This window comes from Scylla paramamosain, chromosome 26, assembly GCF_035594125.1.
Source record: "Scylla paramamosain isolate STU-SP2022 chromosome 26, ASM3559412v1, whole genome shotgun sequence".
NCBI lineage: Eukaryota > Metazoa > Arthropoda > Malacostraca > Decapoda > Portunidae > Scylla > Scylla paramamosain.
The window spans coordinates 3,835,001-3,852,685 of NC_087176.1; the positions used below are offsets into that span (position 1 = coordinate 3,835,001).

Genomic DNA, 17,685 nt, shown 5'->3' on the forward strand with positions numbered 1-17,685 from the left:
TGAGAGAAAGAAAAAGAAGAAATGAAGCAAAAAATGAATGAAAAAAACGTAACACAAAGGAAAACAAAAGAAGAAAAAACAAACAAGATAAAAAAAATATGACAAAGAAACGAATGAATTGAAAGAAAGGTTTAGATGAAAGGGAAGAAGTGAAGGGAGAGAAAGGGAGAGAGAAGGAAGAGAGACAAGGATAAAGAGATGAAATAAAGTTAGAAAAAAAGAAGAGAACAGGAGAAATAAAGAGAGAAAGAGAATGTGAGACAAGAGAAAGAGGAAAACAGAATACGAAAAAAATAAATAAAACAGGAAAAGAAAAGGAAGGATAAAATAAAGAGATAAAAAGGATGGGGGAAGAAGAAACACTTGATAAAGAGGAAGGGGGAAACGAGGAAAAAGGGGAAGGAAGAGGAAAACAAGATAAGAAGGGAGAGGGAACAGAATAAACGAGGAAAAAGAGAAGAGGGAATGAAAAAATGAAAAGGAAAAAGATACGAAAAAATAGAATAAGGAATAAATGAAGAGGAAAAAGAAAACAAACAGAAAAAGGGGAGACATAAGGAATGAGAGGAAAAAACAAGAAAGAGGGGAAACAAGAGAAAAGAAGGTAAAAGAAGAACAAGGGAAAATAAAAGGAAAGAGAAGAAAAGGCGAAAAAATAAGGAAAAAATAGAAAAAACAAAAAGGAAAGGAGAAGGGAGAGGGAAAGGAAGAGTAAGGAATAAATGAAGATGAAAGAAGAAAGAAAACAAGGGAGAAATGAAAAGGAAAGAAAAAAGAAAAAATAAAGAAAAAAATAGAAAAAAAAGAAAAGAAGAAGGGAGAGGGAAAGAAAGAGTAAGGAATAAATGAATATGAAAGGAGAAATAGCAACAAAATGGACGAAAAATGAAAAAAAAACAGGAGAAAAATTTTTAAAAAGGGGAGAAGGAAGAGGAAAAGGGAGAAAAAGGGATAAAAATGGGAGCAAGGGAGAGGAGAGGAGAAGGTATGCCTCTCCCTTAGCAGCCTCACCCTGACACCAGAAATATATGGATTACAGGCCCCCCACTCCCTCTCCCTCTCTCCCTTCCTCCCTTACTCTTCCTTACCACACCCTCTCCCTCTTTCTCTCTCACTATCTCCCTTTTTTTCTCGCTTTCCTCTTCTCTCTCTCTCTCTCTCTCTCTCTCTCTCTCTCTCTCTCTCTCTCTCTCTCTCTCTCTCTCTCTCTCTCTCTCTCTCTCATGACACATCAGCAAATACCTCGACTTTAATTAGTGAAAAGAGATTAAGGAGGAGGAGGAGGAGGAGGAGGAGGAGGAGGAGGAGGAGGAGGAGGAGGAGGAGGAGGAGGAGGAGGAGGAGGATCGTGACTAAACACTCTTCTTCGTGGATCATATATTATTGTTACTAGGATTGGTGGTGGTGGTGGTGGTGGTGGTGGTGGTGGTGGTGTAGTAGTAGTAGTAGTAGTAGTAGTAGTAGTAGTAGTAGTAGTAGTAGTAGTAGTAGTAGTTGTTGTTGTTGTTGTTGTTGTTGTTGTTGTTGTTGTTGTTGTTGTTACTGTTGTTGTTGCTGTAGTAGTAGTAGTAGTAGTAGTAGTAGTAGTAGTAGTAGTAGTAGTAGTAGTAGTAGTAGTAGTATAGATTAGACCAAGATTAATAATACGACAGAAAACTGGTTACTACTACTACTACTACTACTACAACTACTACTACTACTACTACTACTACTACTACTACTACTACTACTAATACCTACTTAGATTCCACATAAATTTACTACTTCAGAGCAAGAGAGCTGAAGAGGCAGACTCTCTCTCTCTCTCTCTCTCTCTCTCTCTCTCTCTCTCTCTCTCTCTCTCTCTCTCTCTCTCTCTCTCTCTCTCATTCAGGGCCCCTAAAAGTAGTTGGGAAATTGCCATGGGGGTCGCCCCCCTAAAAAGGCTTGCCACTGAGGTCCCCATTGCATGGGGACCTCAGTGGCAAGCCTTTTTAGGGGGGCTCGACCCCCATGGCAATTACCCGGAGTGGCAATCCATTTCAGGATGGAGACCCTGACTGTAAATAGAGTGTTGGGGGATGGGAGAGGGAGGGAGGGGGGGGGGAGGGGGGGGGGGGGGGGAGGGGGGAGGGGGGGGGGAGGGGGATCCCACCCCCACCCCAGGAGCGACTCTGATGGCATGCCATATTGTGAGTGTGGGGTTGATCAAGTTGCAATGGGGAAACCTGACAGCAATTTTCCGTAGACTTCAGTGGCAGTCCATGACAGGATGGAGACCCAGGCTTGGGAAAGGGAGGATGGCGATTCACGACGGCAACACCAAGGGGTTGGGGGGGGGAGGGAGGGGGGAGGGACGGTGACGGCGACACTGACGGAGAGGTGGGGGGGGCGTGCGTCCTTATCCTTCGGCGACGATGGAATGACTAAATGAATCAATGATGGTGGGTGGAAAATAATTGAGTGAAAGGAGGGGGGAGGGTGTGGACTGGCGGCCAGACGTGGAAGTCGCCACACACACGCGTGGCTAGGGGACTGTGACGGCAATGCCGTGTAGGTCGCCCTTTCACGTCCCCCCCCCACCCCCAACCCACCCACCCAGGGGCGACTCTGACGGCAAGCCATATTGCGATGTTGATCCTGATAGCAATTTTCCATAGATCCATGCTTGGGAAGGGGGGGGGTGATTCACGACGGCAAACACCAAGGGGGGGGAGGGAGGGGGGAGGGACGGTGACGGCGACACTGACGGAGAGGTGAGGGGGCGTGCGTCCTTATGCTTCGGCGACGATGGAATGACTAATGAATCAATGATGGTGGGCGGAAAATAATTGAGTGAAAAGGGGGTGGAGGGGGGGAGGAGAGGTGATGGGGGGGGCTGGCGGGCAGACGTGGCAGCCGCCCGCCACACACGCGTGATTAGGGGGACTCTGACGGCGCCTGCCATAGAAGTCGCCCTTTCCCTTTCATTCACGGAATCCTGGAGGGTGGGATGACCGAGTGTTGCCATCACGCGTTCCCTCCGACATCTCAATACATCCCCTATGGTCAAGGTCGTCGCGACTGCCGCACGAGATCCCGTTACCTGTCCATCCTTTTTACCTGGAGAAAGCGTCTGTGACGGCCAGGGCGGAGCGGCGGCCTCTTCCACTTTCACCGACCACCAGCGGCATGGCTGACGTAATACTTATGTCGGATGGCGGTCTTATTACTATCATTATTATTATTATTATTATTAATATTATTATTATTATTATTATTATTATTAGAAAGGTTATGCAGAGTCGATGGAACATTTTATTTTTATTAGGACAAATACAGCTCATTGCTTATTAGGGCAAATACATCTCTTTCATTCAAAACATTTGCGAATTGAAGGCGAAGAGATCATCGTCATCGCTGTCAATGACGGGCGTAGTTTTAATAACTCTAGGAACCAGCTTCTTACGAGGGGCGGCTGGAGCAACGGGGAGTTTTGGTGTGCTGTCGTCCTCTGGCGTGTTAGGGGGAATATTTTTTTTTTTTCTGTTTTCCTGCGACTTCTTCTTCACCTCCTGACCCTCTTTGCCGCCTACTGTCGACTCATCTGACCGTTGCGGCTGTGCTTCGGTCGGAGGTGGCATCAGCGACTCCTGAGGTGGCGGAATCGACTGCGATGTCGGCTGCTGCTGTTGCGACTCCTGTCCTGATGGAGCGTCAGGAGGTGGGCTGGCCGGCAGTGGCGACATGTCGTCATCACTAAAGATCAATTTCTTCTTTGCAGGTTCTGACATTTTCTCCACATTGACATCCTCATGGTCAGCACGGCTTCGCTTACCCCCAGCATCGCCCAGATAGATATCAAAGCGGAAAGAGATGCGTTCTGTAACAGACAAAAAAAAAAAAAAAAACGATGAGAACAATGGAAAAGTTTTTATTTCCCCTCCCACTCTCCCTCTTCTTATTCATTGGCAAAGAACGTTAATGTAATTTACAATGGTGAAGATGTCAGATGCCGTGCAAGGTAATGGCGTACTCACCCGCAGTTCTCAAGATGAAATGTTTGTTAGCTTGCTCCATTCTTGGAGATGAGGCTTCGACGTCCGACTGGGTTGAGAGGTGATGGCGAAGTGACGCTTATCCGTCAGCAATTACCCCATATTGACCCCCTTTCCCACCCCCACCCCACCCCCCAATCTACCTTATTACCGCTTTACAGATGTTACGACATCTCGCCTGGCTGCCGGCTGGGCAAAACGTAGGCATGCAATGCGGCATATTACGAAATATTACGTATGCCATACGAGTAATTTTTTTGTCATTATATAGATATTGATGCTTTTTGAAGGTGGCGTGAATAATGCACATTGCACGTTTTAATGTATGCCAACTCAGTAGAAGGCAAAAGAACATGCAATAAATGCCACACACGAGGGAATTCAACCCCTGAAGTCGATAATTTAATGTGCTAATTTTCATATGTGGACAAGTTTGCATAAAATGATGTAAGACAGCGGAATTGTATTTGGGATGCAAGTTATAGCTATCGTAATAGCCTATGGTCTGACTTTGAAAATTAAGATAAACAGTAATCCAGTGGCCCATGGTCTTTGAGTCACTCAATGTATTTAGAATGAAAACGCATGGCTTCACCTGTTTTCTGGCAAGATTTATCAGATCTGTCACATGGCGATGATCGTGACAGCCTAAAAAATAAACTCGATCGCCCAAGATGCCTGCTAGACCGGCCTGTATTTCACGTGCATTCATGACGGCTTATGCGCGGACAATGCAGCGAACGTGACGATAATGATCAATTTCTATGACGCCAGTAGTGTCGGCGAAAAACATTATGACGCGGTTGTGATTACGTCCCTTGGCAAACGACAGATTAATTCTTAGATTTCCTGATTTATCCAGAGGGATGGCATTGTGCACGTCCTCCGTCACAAAGTTAAAGAAACATACTGTCCGACCTTTATTGAATGCATCAAATGTTAGGGAATTACGCGTGTCCAATCCTAGTGACTCAAGGGTCGTGTAAAACAATTTTGACGCGTGATGCGGGAAAGAGCTGCGAACGTTATAAATGGTCGCCCCGTTCACGGTGATATGTACATGTGACAGATCGGCGTGTTGAAAATATAAACCATTCTTATCAATTACGCCTTGTAAGCTGTCCATATCAACTATTGCCATGGTCAAATTTTGAGGTATGATTTGCGCGAAAGGTAATTCGGCAATCAAAGACGTTTGATTGGCGGCTAACACATACGTTTTATTGAGCGTTCTATTAAAAGTGTATTGCATTGGATTTCGAGTCAAGGAGTTATTTAACGATTCTAAGGCGGGCGGATGTGGCGTGACGCGGTCAACCCATAACTTAGCCATCTCGAGCTTAAATTTGAAACTGCTGGCATCTTGGTGTGAATTAAGAATCCATGTTTTGTTAGCCAATTCTAATCGAATTCTCACATCAACAGAGTCAAGCAGATAAGCGTCCAGACTTGATATATCCGAAAACAAAGGCGCAGTCATCGAAATGCCGTGCGTTTTACAATCTTTCATCATTTGTTTCTCGTCTTTATTCCCTCCCGTGAAATAGTCTTCATCAAATTTATTGATTATGCCTTTTGATCCATCATAATCACGATGGTAGAAGGCGACGCGACCGATAGAGTCAATTTTATCCTGAGGGATTGTTGTAATCATTTTAATGAAGGCGTGATAGTTGAACAAAGAGGATGACTCCACAAGCTGTTCGTTAAAATAACAAGCGCATGACTTAAACATCGTATTATTCAAACCATTACTAAAAACGACGTGATCGCCATCGTCTAGTGGCGCGCCGTCTGCCTTCGTCGCGCTAACTCGCAATTCTAGAGACAGCGTTGATAGATCCAAAAATTGCCCTGGAATACCAGGCAGTCTAAATTCAATGTAAGGATCGTTGATCCCCGCATGATTATTAGCATTTGCATCTAAATTAACGGGTAATACGTCCAACTTTCCCCTCGCAGCGACTGACGATTCGATGGTATGCAAGCGATTCACCCGCGGAAAGTTCTCACTCACGGCCGTCAGATAATTGCTCAGGGGGGTGGAGGTCGCTCCACCCTGCACATCCGGACCGTAATGAGTCATCTTTGCGACTAAGCTAAATATTGAAGATATCTGCTTTATAGCAAGTCTTTCTTTTCAGTTGCCTGGTTGGTGGTTTTCTCTTTTTTTTTTTTTTTCCGACTCCAACTTTCCTCTTTTTCATTACTCGTCCGCCTCGAACTATCCTTTCCCCCACACCCTTCACGGCTGCAACACCTCTATTTCTTAATGATTCGCGAAGTCGCTTCCCTTCTAAAACATCTGTTAATAAACCTTTTCCCATTTGGAGCGCTTCGGGTGCTACAGTGCGCATGAGAAAGGGAATTGCTCTTTTAGCAAAGCCACTCAAAACGGAAAATAGACCGCCACCTCTTCTTGAATGGGGTGGAATAAAAACCCGAATGTCGTCTAAGCCTCCACCTTTGCTTTGCGTAAAAAGCAAGTCGTATTCCGCTCGAGTGGGAGGTGTGAACGCTCTCGTCATGATGGTTGTCACGTCATGAATAAGACGTCGAGCATAATCACCGGCTATTTATTTCTGTCTGATATGCTGCTCCCGCCATGATCAAAATAAATAATAACGGTCACCCCAATTAAGGAATACATTTATACTCGATTTGTCAAACACACATCAACTTTATTTTAAAATTTACATGATATAGTTATTCAGACTTCCTCACCAGAATAGTTTCAACTCCAAAAGGTTGAAGTCGCTGCGCCAGCCCTTCCACCATAGGCAGGTAATTATTCTTCCACTCATCCTGGCAGCGACCTCTACATCCCAGTCCTTCCGGGATAATAATTTGCTCTACTTCAGCGTTCGCCATGGCTAGCAGGGCAATCTTTTTCAGGCAATTCTGGAAGTGTTGACGTCGATTCACGCTTGTATCCATCTTGAGTCCTTCCACGTAAGGCAAATCCTTCGACGTCGCGATTGCCTGTCGCGCCTTCTCGTTTCCCTCGACGGCCTCGCCCCAACCATACTGAGTCACGCAGGCCACCAGGTGAGGGAGATTTACGCTTCCTGTGGGAGGCGCGTGGATAATGATACGTCCTGGGTCATCTCTCGTGTCTGCCGTGGCCCGATGAAGCGAGTAGAGTCTCTTTCTAGCTGCATGTGTATTCTCGTATGGGTAAATCGTTTTGAGATCCCGCGCAATCCCACTCGGTTCGGTGGAGACGGCATTTACTGAATAAATGATATAACAGCGGCGGTCGCGGAAGATGCCATCGGTCAGCTTGCCCTCGACCACCTTCATCTTGACGAGTAATTGGAGGGCTGATCCACACGTTGAACCCTCTGTGAGGGGAGTGAGGGGGAAATGTGTCATCGCAGACCTTTATTCACACGTATTGGTCGATATTACACCTTCTGCGTAGTAGAATTTATTCATTCAAATTGACGCAGGTGTTATTTTTTTTTCCTTTGTTGGTGGGAAGGGATGGAGGGCGGGGAACGTATTATTTATTAGGGGATGTGGGTTAGGGGGGGGTGAACCTTTTTTTTGACCATAACCCTCATCAATTATCCATCCGTGGGCCTGCACCCCTGACGCGCCTAACACGTGCTCTCATGTATTATTGATGTACTTACTCGTTTACAGAGTAAGATGGGGAGCTTTCTCATTTAATATGCTTCCCAGATGTCACCGACCCCGCCACCTATCAGTTTACTTCGTTGAGTCGTATTTCTGATGGCATCCGCGGGGAGTTGCGCCATGCGAAGTAGCAGTGATAATAATGGACGCTTATCGGGTGAAAGTCTTTTCGCGGCCCCCTTTTCGTGACCGAGTACTCGTATGAGATCAAACACGCTTATGCCAGAAAATGGTGGAAGTAAGTTACCGCGCTCATCCCATGAAATCCCAGGTTTACCCTCCAATAATTTCAAGAGAGATAAACCATATTCTCTAAAGGAAGGAGGAACGGCAACTCGAATCAAATCATCCAAGGGTGGATTGACAGGTGCGCGTGGTGGTGGCGTCACGCTGGCGGCGTCGGGGAGGGCGGCGGCCGGTAGCGGAAGTGAAGTTTTTTTTTTTTTCTTGACTTGTTTTGACGTGAATCGGTGCTGAGTTGTGCTGTCGGTCGGTTTAAACTTACACCTCTCGGCAACTGAGACGGGAACTAAACAATATTCTTTCATCTCTGTAGTAAACTTGTTATTGCCGACACGGCTATCGGGAGTAACGCGGCCAATATGTTACCACCTCGTTTGGAGATTAGAATCGCTTTCTTCTTGTACACGGGCGTCTTCTTCAAGGCTACAGTGCGAATATCACTCTTGAATTTTTTCAGGCGGTTAATGATGGTATCGTCGTCCGTCAGGCGTCTCTTCAAAAAGTTGGCGAATATTTCCGAGATGCAATTGACTTCGCGCTTATTCAAACTTTGCAAGACCTGCTTCCGCAATTTAGGGGTGACGTGCGAGAGGAGAAAAACCAAATCCTTGTACTTCAATATCAATGGTTTTTCCTCATCCATATCTTATACTAAGTCGTCCGCATCTATCCAGCTGTCAAATTTATCTGGGTACCCACGCCAGTGGACGAAGTACTTTCTCTTACCTCGCTCGACCTTCGATCGTAATATATCGACCTGGTAATGTGAGGGAAGAGAGGACTTGATTAATTCTTCCCTGTAGAAAGCGCCGGTCACGTCCTCCCCCGCCAAATCCCTTATGAAATAAATAGGGATTTTATGTGAGTAATCCACACGACTTATCTTAAAAAGCTCCTCGGTATTGTTGACGGTATAACCCTTATTGAATTTAAATTGCGTTCGGGAAGCACGTTGCAAGCGTACAATGTCTCCCACGTCTAATTTATGACTGACAACTTTCTTTCCCCTTGGCCGATTTAAATACATTCGTTTAAATTGCTTCCTGACTTGTGACAGCTCGCGGAGGTGGTGAACCTGAGCCGGCGTTTGGTTGCCGCCCAAACCGCGGTGTGGGGTGTGATTGTACGTATTTATTAGGGTGGGCAAGACGTTAATATACGTCAGTGTGTTGTTCTGCGTGAGATATTTATATATTTTTGTCTTTATGGTTCGGATGACCCTTTCTGCCAAACTCGCCTTTGTTTCACGCGAGTAATTGGAATACAAGGTAATACCTTTCAAAGTTAGATATTTTTTCACTGCTTGATTATAAAATTCGGATCCCTGATCGGTAAAAAGACGCGACACGCCTGTAAAACTCCCCGACTCTAGAACTTTTTTCAGCGCTTGCAGGCTACTGTGTCCGGATTTACTTGTCAGCGTTGCCACTTTCAAGTATCTGCTGAAAACGTCCAGGCAAAACATGATGTATCGGACGCCGCCATTGTGTCTGTGCAGCCTCGCAAAATCAGCCAAATCGCAAGTTAAAATGACGGACGGTTTAGGAGCGAGAATTTTTCGTCGCGGAAAACGTTTCAGTGTCGGCTTGTGAAGCGTATAAGTGCGGTTGCCCTGCAGAAATGCCCTCACATCGCGGAGTGTTAGATTCTTATCCCTTTTCTTCCCCTCTCTGTAGAGTGCTTGCACACCTCCTAAAGCCGCAGGATTCGTCATATCCCGGTAAAGTTCGTCCAAAACGGCGTTCATAGCAGATAGACTTTCTCACAGGGTGACTCATCCACAATATTCGTGCGCAGTTGAATTTCTTCGGGTGCGTTCGGGGATAAATCACACAACAAATAACCGTGATCTCGTCTAAGCACGACATTTTTATAAATTTCCACAAAGTGTTTGGCGCGCTCCCTTCCATAAAGTTGCCTGCCCAGACATTCAATTTGATATATATCTCTGTTTTTCATAAGAATGTAATGTGAGGCATTTAAAGTTATCGTTCTAGCATACTTTCCGGGGAAAAAGACATTCTGTGCTATCATTATAACTGACAAATTTTTATGTCTCCCTTTGGTGAAAGCCTCTGCTATCGTTTGAGAATTGCCAGCCGTGAGGAAATTGTCATCTAATATCAGGAGTGTGTGCGTTTGCGGGTCGGCGTATGGACTGTTATCATCCATCACGGGATCAATAATTTTCTCATGCACTTCGACCTTATCTTGAAAAGGGGAATTCTGCTGCAGCGAATGCGATGAGACGCCACAAATGATAATTCTGTTAAATCCATGCTGATATTTCTCTATAATTTTATTGCAGAGGTGTGTTTTGCCGGAATTTGTATAACCTGCAATAATTATGCGTGCAGGATATCTGAAGAGATTCAGCATCTCTTCGCTAAATGTCTTGTCCATGTTAAGTTCAGAGGGTTACTAAAAGACGCTACGATATGTTTACAGTATTTATTACTTAACCTTTATTTACATGGTCATGTAGGTAACAGCATAACTAACCTCCCAGCTGCATCCTCATCCCTGCCTTCTAATTATGACGTGGATCTCCCCCGACCCACACCTCTTCCTCAACCTCCCCCCTTCTCCCCCCTCTCCTTAACCTAAGTACAAATGTTCTTACATTACCTCCTCCTCCTCATCCTCCTTATCCCCACGTGGGCAGTACAAATGTCCTTACAGTACATGAACAATCTCCTCATTCCTCTCCTTAACTCCATACTCAAAACAAATGTTCTTACATTACATGAATGGCAGCTGCTGGCGGCCGCGGTCTCTCTCCACCCCTTAATTATGACGTGAATAATGTCATGGAAGGCCACTCCCGATCACGACACAACCCATCCTCCACCTCCCCCTCTTCCTTAGCCTACGTGGTCAGAGCAAATGTTTTTTTACATTACATGAAGGGTGTCTGCTAGCAGCTGCGTCCTCTCTTTCTCTACCCCTTAATCATGATGTGAATAATGCCGCGGAAAGTCTCTCCCGATCACGCCACAGACCACTCATTACCCCATCCTCCCCCTCTTCCTCCCCCTCTTCCTCCTCCTCCTCCTCCTCCTCCTCCTCCTCCTCCTCTTCCTCATCCACCTCCACCTCCCCCACATCCACCGCCACCTCCTCTTCCATCTCATTCTCCACATCTCTTTCCCGCGGATCATTGTCGGGGTGATAATACGCCCTTGAGGTATAGCCATCGACGTGAAAGCGCTTGTCGTCAAAATGTGACAACGTTCGCTTTCGCATACGAGTGGTACAAATTTGTCCTTTCACATTCCTGATATTATAGCAATCCACCATCCCACATGCGACATTATTAAGTGTTTCCCTATACTGCTGATGCAATATATTTTGCTGAAGGTGAGTTGGAATGCCTTTACCTCGAGATACTTGCTTGTCATCTTCCAACAGCAGCGAATACATCTTTGGCTTTAATATAATCGCCTCTTTGATGAGCGTGGATCCGGTTTCAGATTTCAACAAGCCTAGTTGACCCTTCCGCTCCCCATTAAAACACGGGTGATCTGAAGCAAAGTTACTGGTGTCGAGAAAATTTGCCATGGGTCCATGTTTCAGTTCATCATTTAAGTTTGTAGGTATGTGCAGACTGAAAATGAAACTGTCAGTATCTTCATAAGCTAATTTAGCTCTCTCCCCATAATTAGCTTTGATGACACGATACCAAAAGTTGTACATGTACTTCTTTGCCACTTCTAAAATATGGTATCCCAAGTAATTTGGCTGCCTGATTTTAATCGTGTTCTTACTGTTGACACATATGACTCGGTCCTCGCCTAATTGGTGGACCCTTTTAAAGGATGGATTTCTTGCATACTTCAGGAAAGACTTTCTTTTTGTCACTAATTTCTGCTGGAGGCCATACTTCACTTCAGATAACATGGATCTACCATAAACTGCGTTTGACATCAGTTTGCAAATGCGATTTTTAATGGCGCACGTCTCATTTTTACGCTGAGCGACGTTCCTTTCTATGAAAGGTTTCAGGTATGGAGCCTGTCTGAACCTATATATAGCATGAACACATTGTATTTCCAGTCCAAGTGAGAGTAAAAGTTGCAGCAATTCCAGACTGATGAGATGATCTTTCAGTCCCTTATGACTGGCCACGAGTTTACGATTTTTCCTCCCCAGCTTACGACCCTCAGCTTCTAACAGTCTTTTACTGTACGGTGAGATGTCATCTTCTGTAATAGTCATGTGTGCGAGGCACAGAGGGAACTCGTCCGTGATCCGAGCTACGTCGGGGGAAACGTCACAGCTGTCTAAATGCAGCCAGTAACCGACGTCGCCATCTGTCGCATGATTCTGGATGCCAACTTCAAAAAAATCATCCATCTCTGACTGAGAAAGCTTTTTGATGTCACCCATAGGCAGGGGGGAACACATAACGCTTGCATATAATGAATTATAGTCCAGATAGAACACATAGGTGCCGGGTCCACCGTCGGGTTCGTGGTTTGACTGCAGGTGTGGCCTGACGCAAGTTACAAAGCCTCCTCGTACATTTCTTTTGATCAGGTGATACATGTTAGGGTCGTAAGGTGGATCAAGTTGAACGCCTGTCGACTTTAAAAAAGCGTCATAAGCATAAGAAGACAGTGACACGTAATGTGACACGTCCAGCCCATAAAATTCATGCAGGTATGATCTATATTTGAGATATGTGTCGGCTAATAATCCCACATCAATCTCACAATACAGTCTTATGTAATCGCCTAAAGTGCGGCAGGATGTCATACTCCACACGCTTTGAGCGTGTTCATATTCTCCAGGTGGCAGAGCCTTCCCCTTGAGCGTGTCATAAAATGCCTCACGAGGTGGCAATTGTCGATCTTCTAAGCGGCCAAGGTCGGTGATGTACTCATAACAAAGAAACTGTTTTTGAGTGCAAATTACACGCCTTACATCCTCGGGGAGGTAATTCACCATTTCCTGGGCGTAACGCGTGCTATAGCCCGCCTGCACGTGACTCTGAGCGAGATGACCGAGGCCAGCATTCATAATGGAAAGCGTGTCCTGAAACTGCAATTCCTTAATCCTTACTTTCAATAAATGCGATTCTGACTTGGCAAGGATGTCCACGTGCGACTCTGGCAAGTGAAGGTCTTTTATGATTAAGGAGACGTCAAAGCTCATATTATGTGCCAGAGTGATGAGATATTTCCTCATGTCACGACACTGGAGGTTGCATCGCGCGCACAAAGCCCCCTTGTAATTATTTTGTGGTAATGAGTGGTCGTGATGTTTATGAGGTGGGGTTTTCACATTAAAGGGTTGATGGCAGAGCTCGCAGTGACGCTGACGTTTGAAGTGGGCTTCATCCTCCGCAGACATGCTAATTGGATAGCTAACTACACTTTCCTTGATGATTCCCCAAGCATTGGATAGGCTATCAATGAAATTATTCACGGGATCTTCACCGAAATAACTTCTCTTTTCCACGACATCTCCATGCCTATTGATGATGAGATACGAGTATCCAATTGGGTCATGTTCAGCTATCACACTCCTATTCTCCTTAGGTTTTATCATAGTTTCAAAATCAAAAAATGCTAAGTATGCAGGCTGATAGGTGTAGGCAAAATTTTTAAATTTTACTTTTTCACCGTCACCTGGAAAGAGAAGAGTTTGAGTGAAGTCGCAGTGACACTCGTGATCGCTCAAACTGACAGACTTGGGAACTGAGCTGAAACATACTTTGCAAAACTGATGACCCTCTGGGGTGGGACTGCTTCTCGTCAATTTCCGGTGCAGCTTCTCCACGTCTTTAATGAGCGTCATATGTTTTCCACCTAGTAAAAGGAGTGAGACTACAGTTTTATACTTCCGCGAGCCTTTTCTTGATAATGTTAAATAGTATATCTCACCGCTTTTTGTCAGTGTATAAACGTCCAGAGACAGACAATTTAACCTTTCTAACTGACTCAAGTTCTCCCAAGTCACTGGACTGCCTACTTTTCCGCGCGTGACGTATTTCTCTCCGCCATGCCGTCTCCGTAATATTTTTGGAATTCTTTTCCAAGGTACACCTCGAGCATGAAGTCTGAAAGCCGCCAAACACTGAATAACACAGGATGAATGTCGGCCATCAGGATTGAAAATTTCATTCCCTCCTCGCACGCCTCTAGGATAAGCAACATAATCTCCTATGCCACTACATGCGACATGCAAGCAATAGTTGATGAAAAAATTCTGTACTCTTGAAATGATAAAACCAGATCCTTCAGTCTCGCTGGTAAGGCTTTCCAGCCGACTGTTCAGCTGATGGATCCATAAATCAACAAGGTCAGGCACATCTTGATAGGTGATCAGTCGTGCTCTAAAAGCAATATGAATGACTCGATGTTCATCCTCGCCTAAGGTAGAGAATTTCACTAGTAACAGAGAAATGTGTGAAAATATTTTCAGGGTGGGGGGGAATGGCGAGCCGTGTGACGTGAAATATGATCTAATTTCCCGTATAAAGAACTCCCTGTATTCGGTAAGTAGACCGAGTGGATCTCTGCTTACATGATCAGGTATGTCATATTGATGTCTGGTGAAGCTCCTCATAAAATTTTCCCTCGAGTCAATTAACCGCGGCTCTTCCGGCATCCCGCGCTCGTCAAGGTCTGCATCCGCCGACTCTCCTGCCATGCTGCGCTCATCGTGGTCCGCCTCCGCTTGTGGCGTGTCTGGGAAGAAAAAATAGAAGTAGCAGCGACAGTTTATTATTATTATTATTATTATTATTATTATTATTATTATTATTGAATTGATATTTACCTTGTGTAGGTAGTGAAGGACTTGAAGTCTCGGAAGAATTGAATACGTTCCCCGATAATCCACTCGGTCCCGGCCGTGGCGAGTCTTAAAAAAAAGAATATTAGTAGTGGCGGTGGCACCGTATTTATTGCTTTATTATTTGTAGTATTTTTTTTTTCTCACCTCTTCCCCCGCCTCCGCGTGGGATGTCGCCTTGTGACGTCCGCCGACGTGGGCCTTCTACGCCGGCGTTCTGCTCAACCTCAATCGAGTGTGAGCCTGTACAGGAAGATGTGCTCAGAGCTCAAACTTGTAAAGATTGACAGTCATTTCATCTTTATTATTATACATTCCCGCCAAAATAAGTAATAATGCTTACCAGAAGAAGCAGGATTGCCAACTTCGCAGGTGTGTTCTGGCGGTGGATGTGGAAACAGAAGTCCACACCGCTCGCATAAATCACACTGGTCTTCCACACATGAGGGGCAGGATGGATTAGTGCGCCATCTCCCACACACTTCACATAAAATCCGCGCCTCTGCTGTTCCACAGTGAACACCCATTTTCTTTTCTTTTTTTTTCTATAACATTGTCAACACTTTGTCCCGGCCGCCATGCCGCGCGGGGAAACACTGAAGCTTCCCGCGCAGATGGTCGCGAGGCGCGTGCCTTGACTCGGAAGTAGGCAACACCTGCCTGTTTCATTATCCTCCACTCCACCCATTATCCCACCTTGATCGATTCTCTTCAAAATTTTACGTCCGAGACGCAAAGTTAACGTGGTCTTATATGTAACACGCAAGTAACACTGTTTTCCCCATCTTCAAACTGAATAGGTTTGCCTCTTTGATTAGCAATTTTGATGGCCACACTCTCTATAGTTGATGCAGAAAGTGGTTTATACGTAATTGAATTCGCACCTTTACTGGTGCTGTCGCCGGGGAGTGGTATGACGTCTAATATATTAACTAGTTGGTTGCCAAATCGCGAGGGGGAAATGATGTCGGTATAAACGTACATATAATCCGTCCCTGCATCAGCTCGCGGTACGTATTGAGCGAATAATTTTATGGGTGATGAGGAGGAAGCTTCGCTGGCGTCGGAAGATGAAATGCCGTCGCCAGATCTTTGAAAGTAGACGGTGTAGCGAAAATTTGGATTGAAACCCAGAATGTGAGCTATATGCGATGCAAATTTTATACTTATATCACTGTAAATACGATCGTCATTAGGAGGGACAATCGCGTTATTCACAACGACCCGCTCCAAGTCGCGGTCATAATAAATGATATCCGAGTAAGGGAAATAGATCTTAAAGGAGTCATTCAAGATTGCTTGAAGTTCTCTCACTATCTGTCCATTAATTGCCTTAGTTATGGCCGGTATGTTCTTATCGGTAAAATTGGAGATGATATTCCTTTCCGGTAGATAGGTATACATATTATATTCATACATATCAAAGTCTGACTGCTTAACCCGACCATAGAACGATATACTGGAATTTGGATCCCCTTCCGCAATGCAGTAGAAATATTTAGGGAATAAAATATTACACAGGCCGACTTCATAATCCCTGCCGGTGTCTAAATGAATGGGTAAGATTCTGTTTTCAAATTCTGTTGTTGTGTTGTTGGGAAATGACCTACCACCTGCAAGAGAAGATAGGTATACGTATATATCGTCACTATCTCTCAATGACATGTTTTTTAAACCCTGTCAACTAACAGACTGACTTTAAACTTTACCTTTTCATGACATATATACGTCGGCAGACTGGAGATTATGGCGGTACGACGTGGATAGTCGCGACGACCTTGACCATAGGGGAATGTACTGAGATATCGGAGGGAGCACGTGTCGGCTATAATAATAATAATAATAGTAATAATAATAATAATAATAATAATAATAATAATAATAATAATGATAGTAATAAGACCGCCATCCGACATAAGTATTACGTCAGCCATGCCGCTGGTGGTCGGTGAAAGTGGAAGAGGCCGCCGCTCCGCCCTGGCCGTCACAGACGCTTTCTCCAGGTAAAAAGGATGGACAGGTAACGGGATCTCGTGCGGCAGTCGCGACGACCTTGACCATAGGGGATGTATTGAGATGTCGGAGGGAACGCGTGATGGCAACACTCGGTCATCCCACCCTCCAGGATTCCGTGAATGAAAGGGAAAGGGCGACTTCTATGGCAGGCGCCGTCAGAGTCCCCCTAATCACGCGTGTGTGGCGGGCGGCTGCCACGTCTGCCCGCCAGCCCCCCCCATCACCTCTCCTCCCCCCCTCCACCCCCTTTTCACTCAATTATTTTCCGCCCACCATCATTGATTCATTAGTCATTCCATCGTCGCCGAAGCATAAGGACGCACGCCCCCTCACCTCTCCGTCAGTGTCGCCGTCACCGTCCCTCCCCCCTCCCTCCCCCCCCTTGGTGTTTGCCGTCGTGAATCACCCCCCCCTTCCCAAGCATGGATCTATGGAAAATTGCTATCAGGATCAACATCGCAATATGGCTTGCCGTCAGAGTCGCCCCTGGGTGGGTGGGTTGGGGGTGGGGGGGGACGTGAAAGGGCGACCTACACGGCATTGCCGTCACAGTCCCCTAGCCACGCGTGTGTGTGGCGACTTCCACGTCTGGCCGCCAGTCCACACCCTCCCCCCTCCTTTCACTCAATTATTTTCCACCCACCATCATTGATTCATTTAGTCATTCCATCGTCGCCGAAGGATAAGGACGCACGCCCCCCCCCCACCTCTCCGTCAGTGTCGCCGTCACCGTCCCTCCCCCCTCCCTCCCCCCCCAACCCCTTGGTGTTGCCGTCGTGAATCGCCATCCTCCCTTTCCCAAGCCTGGGTCTCCATCCTGTCATGGACTGCCACTGAAGTCTACGGAAAATTGCTGTCAGGTTTCCCCATTGCAACTTGATCAACCCCACACTCACAATATGGCATGCCATCAGAGTCGCTCCTGGGGTGGGGGTGGGATCCCCCTCCCCCCCCCCCTCCCCCCCCC

At 45.8% G+C, this 17,685-nt stretch overlaps 2 protein-coding genes across 10 annotated transcripts in view; both read right to left on the reverse strand.

Moving 5' to 3' along the window:
• The window catches only part of LOC135113618 (bifunctional heparan sulfate N-deacetylase/N-sulfotransferase-like), a 76,744-nt gene that overhangs the window by 7,007 nt on the left and 52,052 nt on the right, over positions 1 to 17,685 (reverse strand). The gene's annotated exons all lie outside the window — the stretch shown is intronic.
• On the reverse strand, positions 2,678 to 17,411 carry LOC135113616 (uncharacterized). Of its 3 annotated transcripts, XM_064028981.1 has the most exons (5): positions 15,046 to 17,411; positions 14,850 to 14,945; positions 14,688 to 14,771; positions 14,433 to 14,596; positions 2,679 to 3,841 (listed from the first exon to the last, which is right to left on the reverse strand). In XM_064028981.1, the coding sequence occupies exons 1-5, from the start codon at positions 15,227 to 15,229 to the stop codon at positions 3,725 to 3,727; spliced, it is 645 nt and encodes a 214-aa protein (XP_063885051.1). In that variant the 5' UTR covers positions 15,230 to 17,411; the 3' UTR covers positions 2,679 to 3,724. The 3 variants fall into 3 exon arrangements, with proteins under 3 accessions (XP_063885052.1, XP_063885051.1, XP_063885050.1); XM_064028980.1 differs by lacking the exon at positions 2,679 to 3,841 and having other exon boundaries at positions 10,338 to 14,596; XM_064028982.1 differs by lacking the exons at positions 14,433 to 14,596; positions 14,688 to 14,771; positions 14,850 to 14,945; positions 15,046 to 17,411 and adding an exon at positions 3,999 to 4,146 and having other exon boundaries at positions 2,678 to 3,841.

Coding starts and splice junctions, on each gene's coding strand:
- LOC135113616 (XM_064028980.1), bottom strand. CDS start 15,229: ATGGGTGTTCACTGTGGAACAGCAGAGGCGCGGATTTTATGTGAAGTG. Junction 14,772..14,849: donor ACGCGGAGGCGGGGGAAGAG/GTGAGAAAAAAA, acceptor CTTTTTTTTAAG/ACTCGCCACGGCCGGGACCG. Junction 14,597..14,687: donor TCCTTCACTACCTACACAAG/GTAAATATCAAT, acceptor TTTTCTTCCCAG/ACACGCCACAAGCGGAGGCG.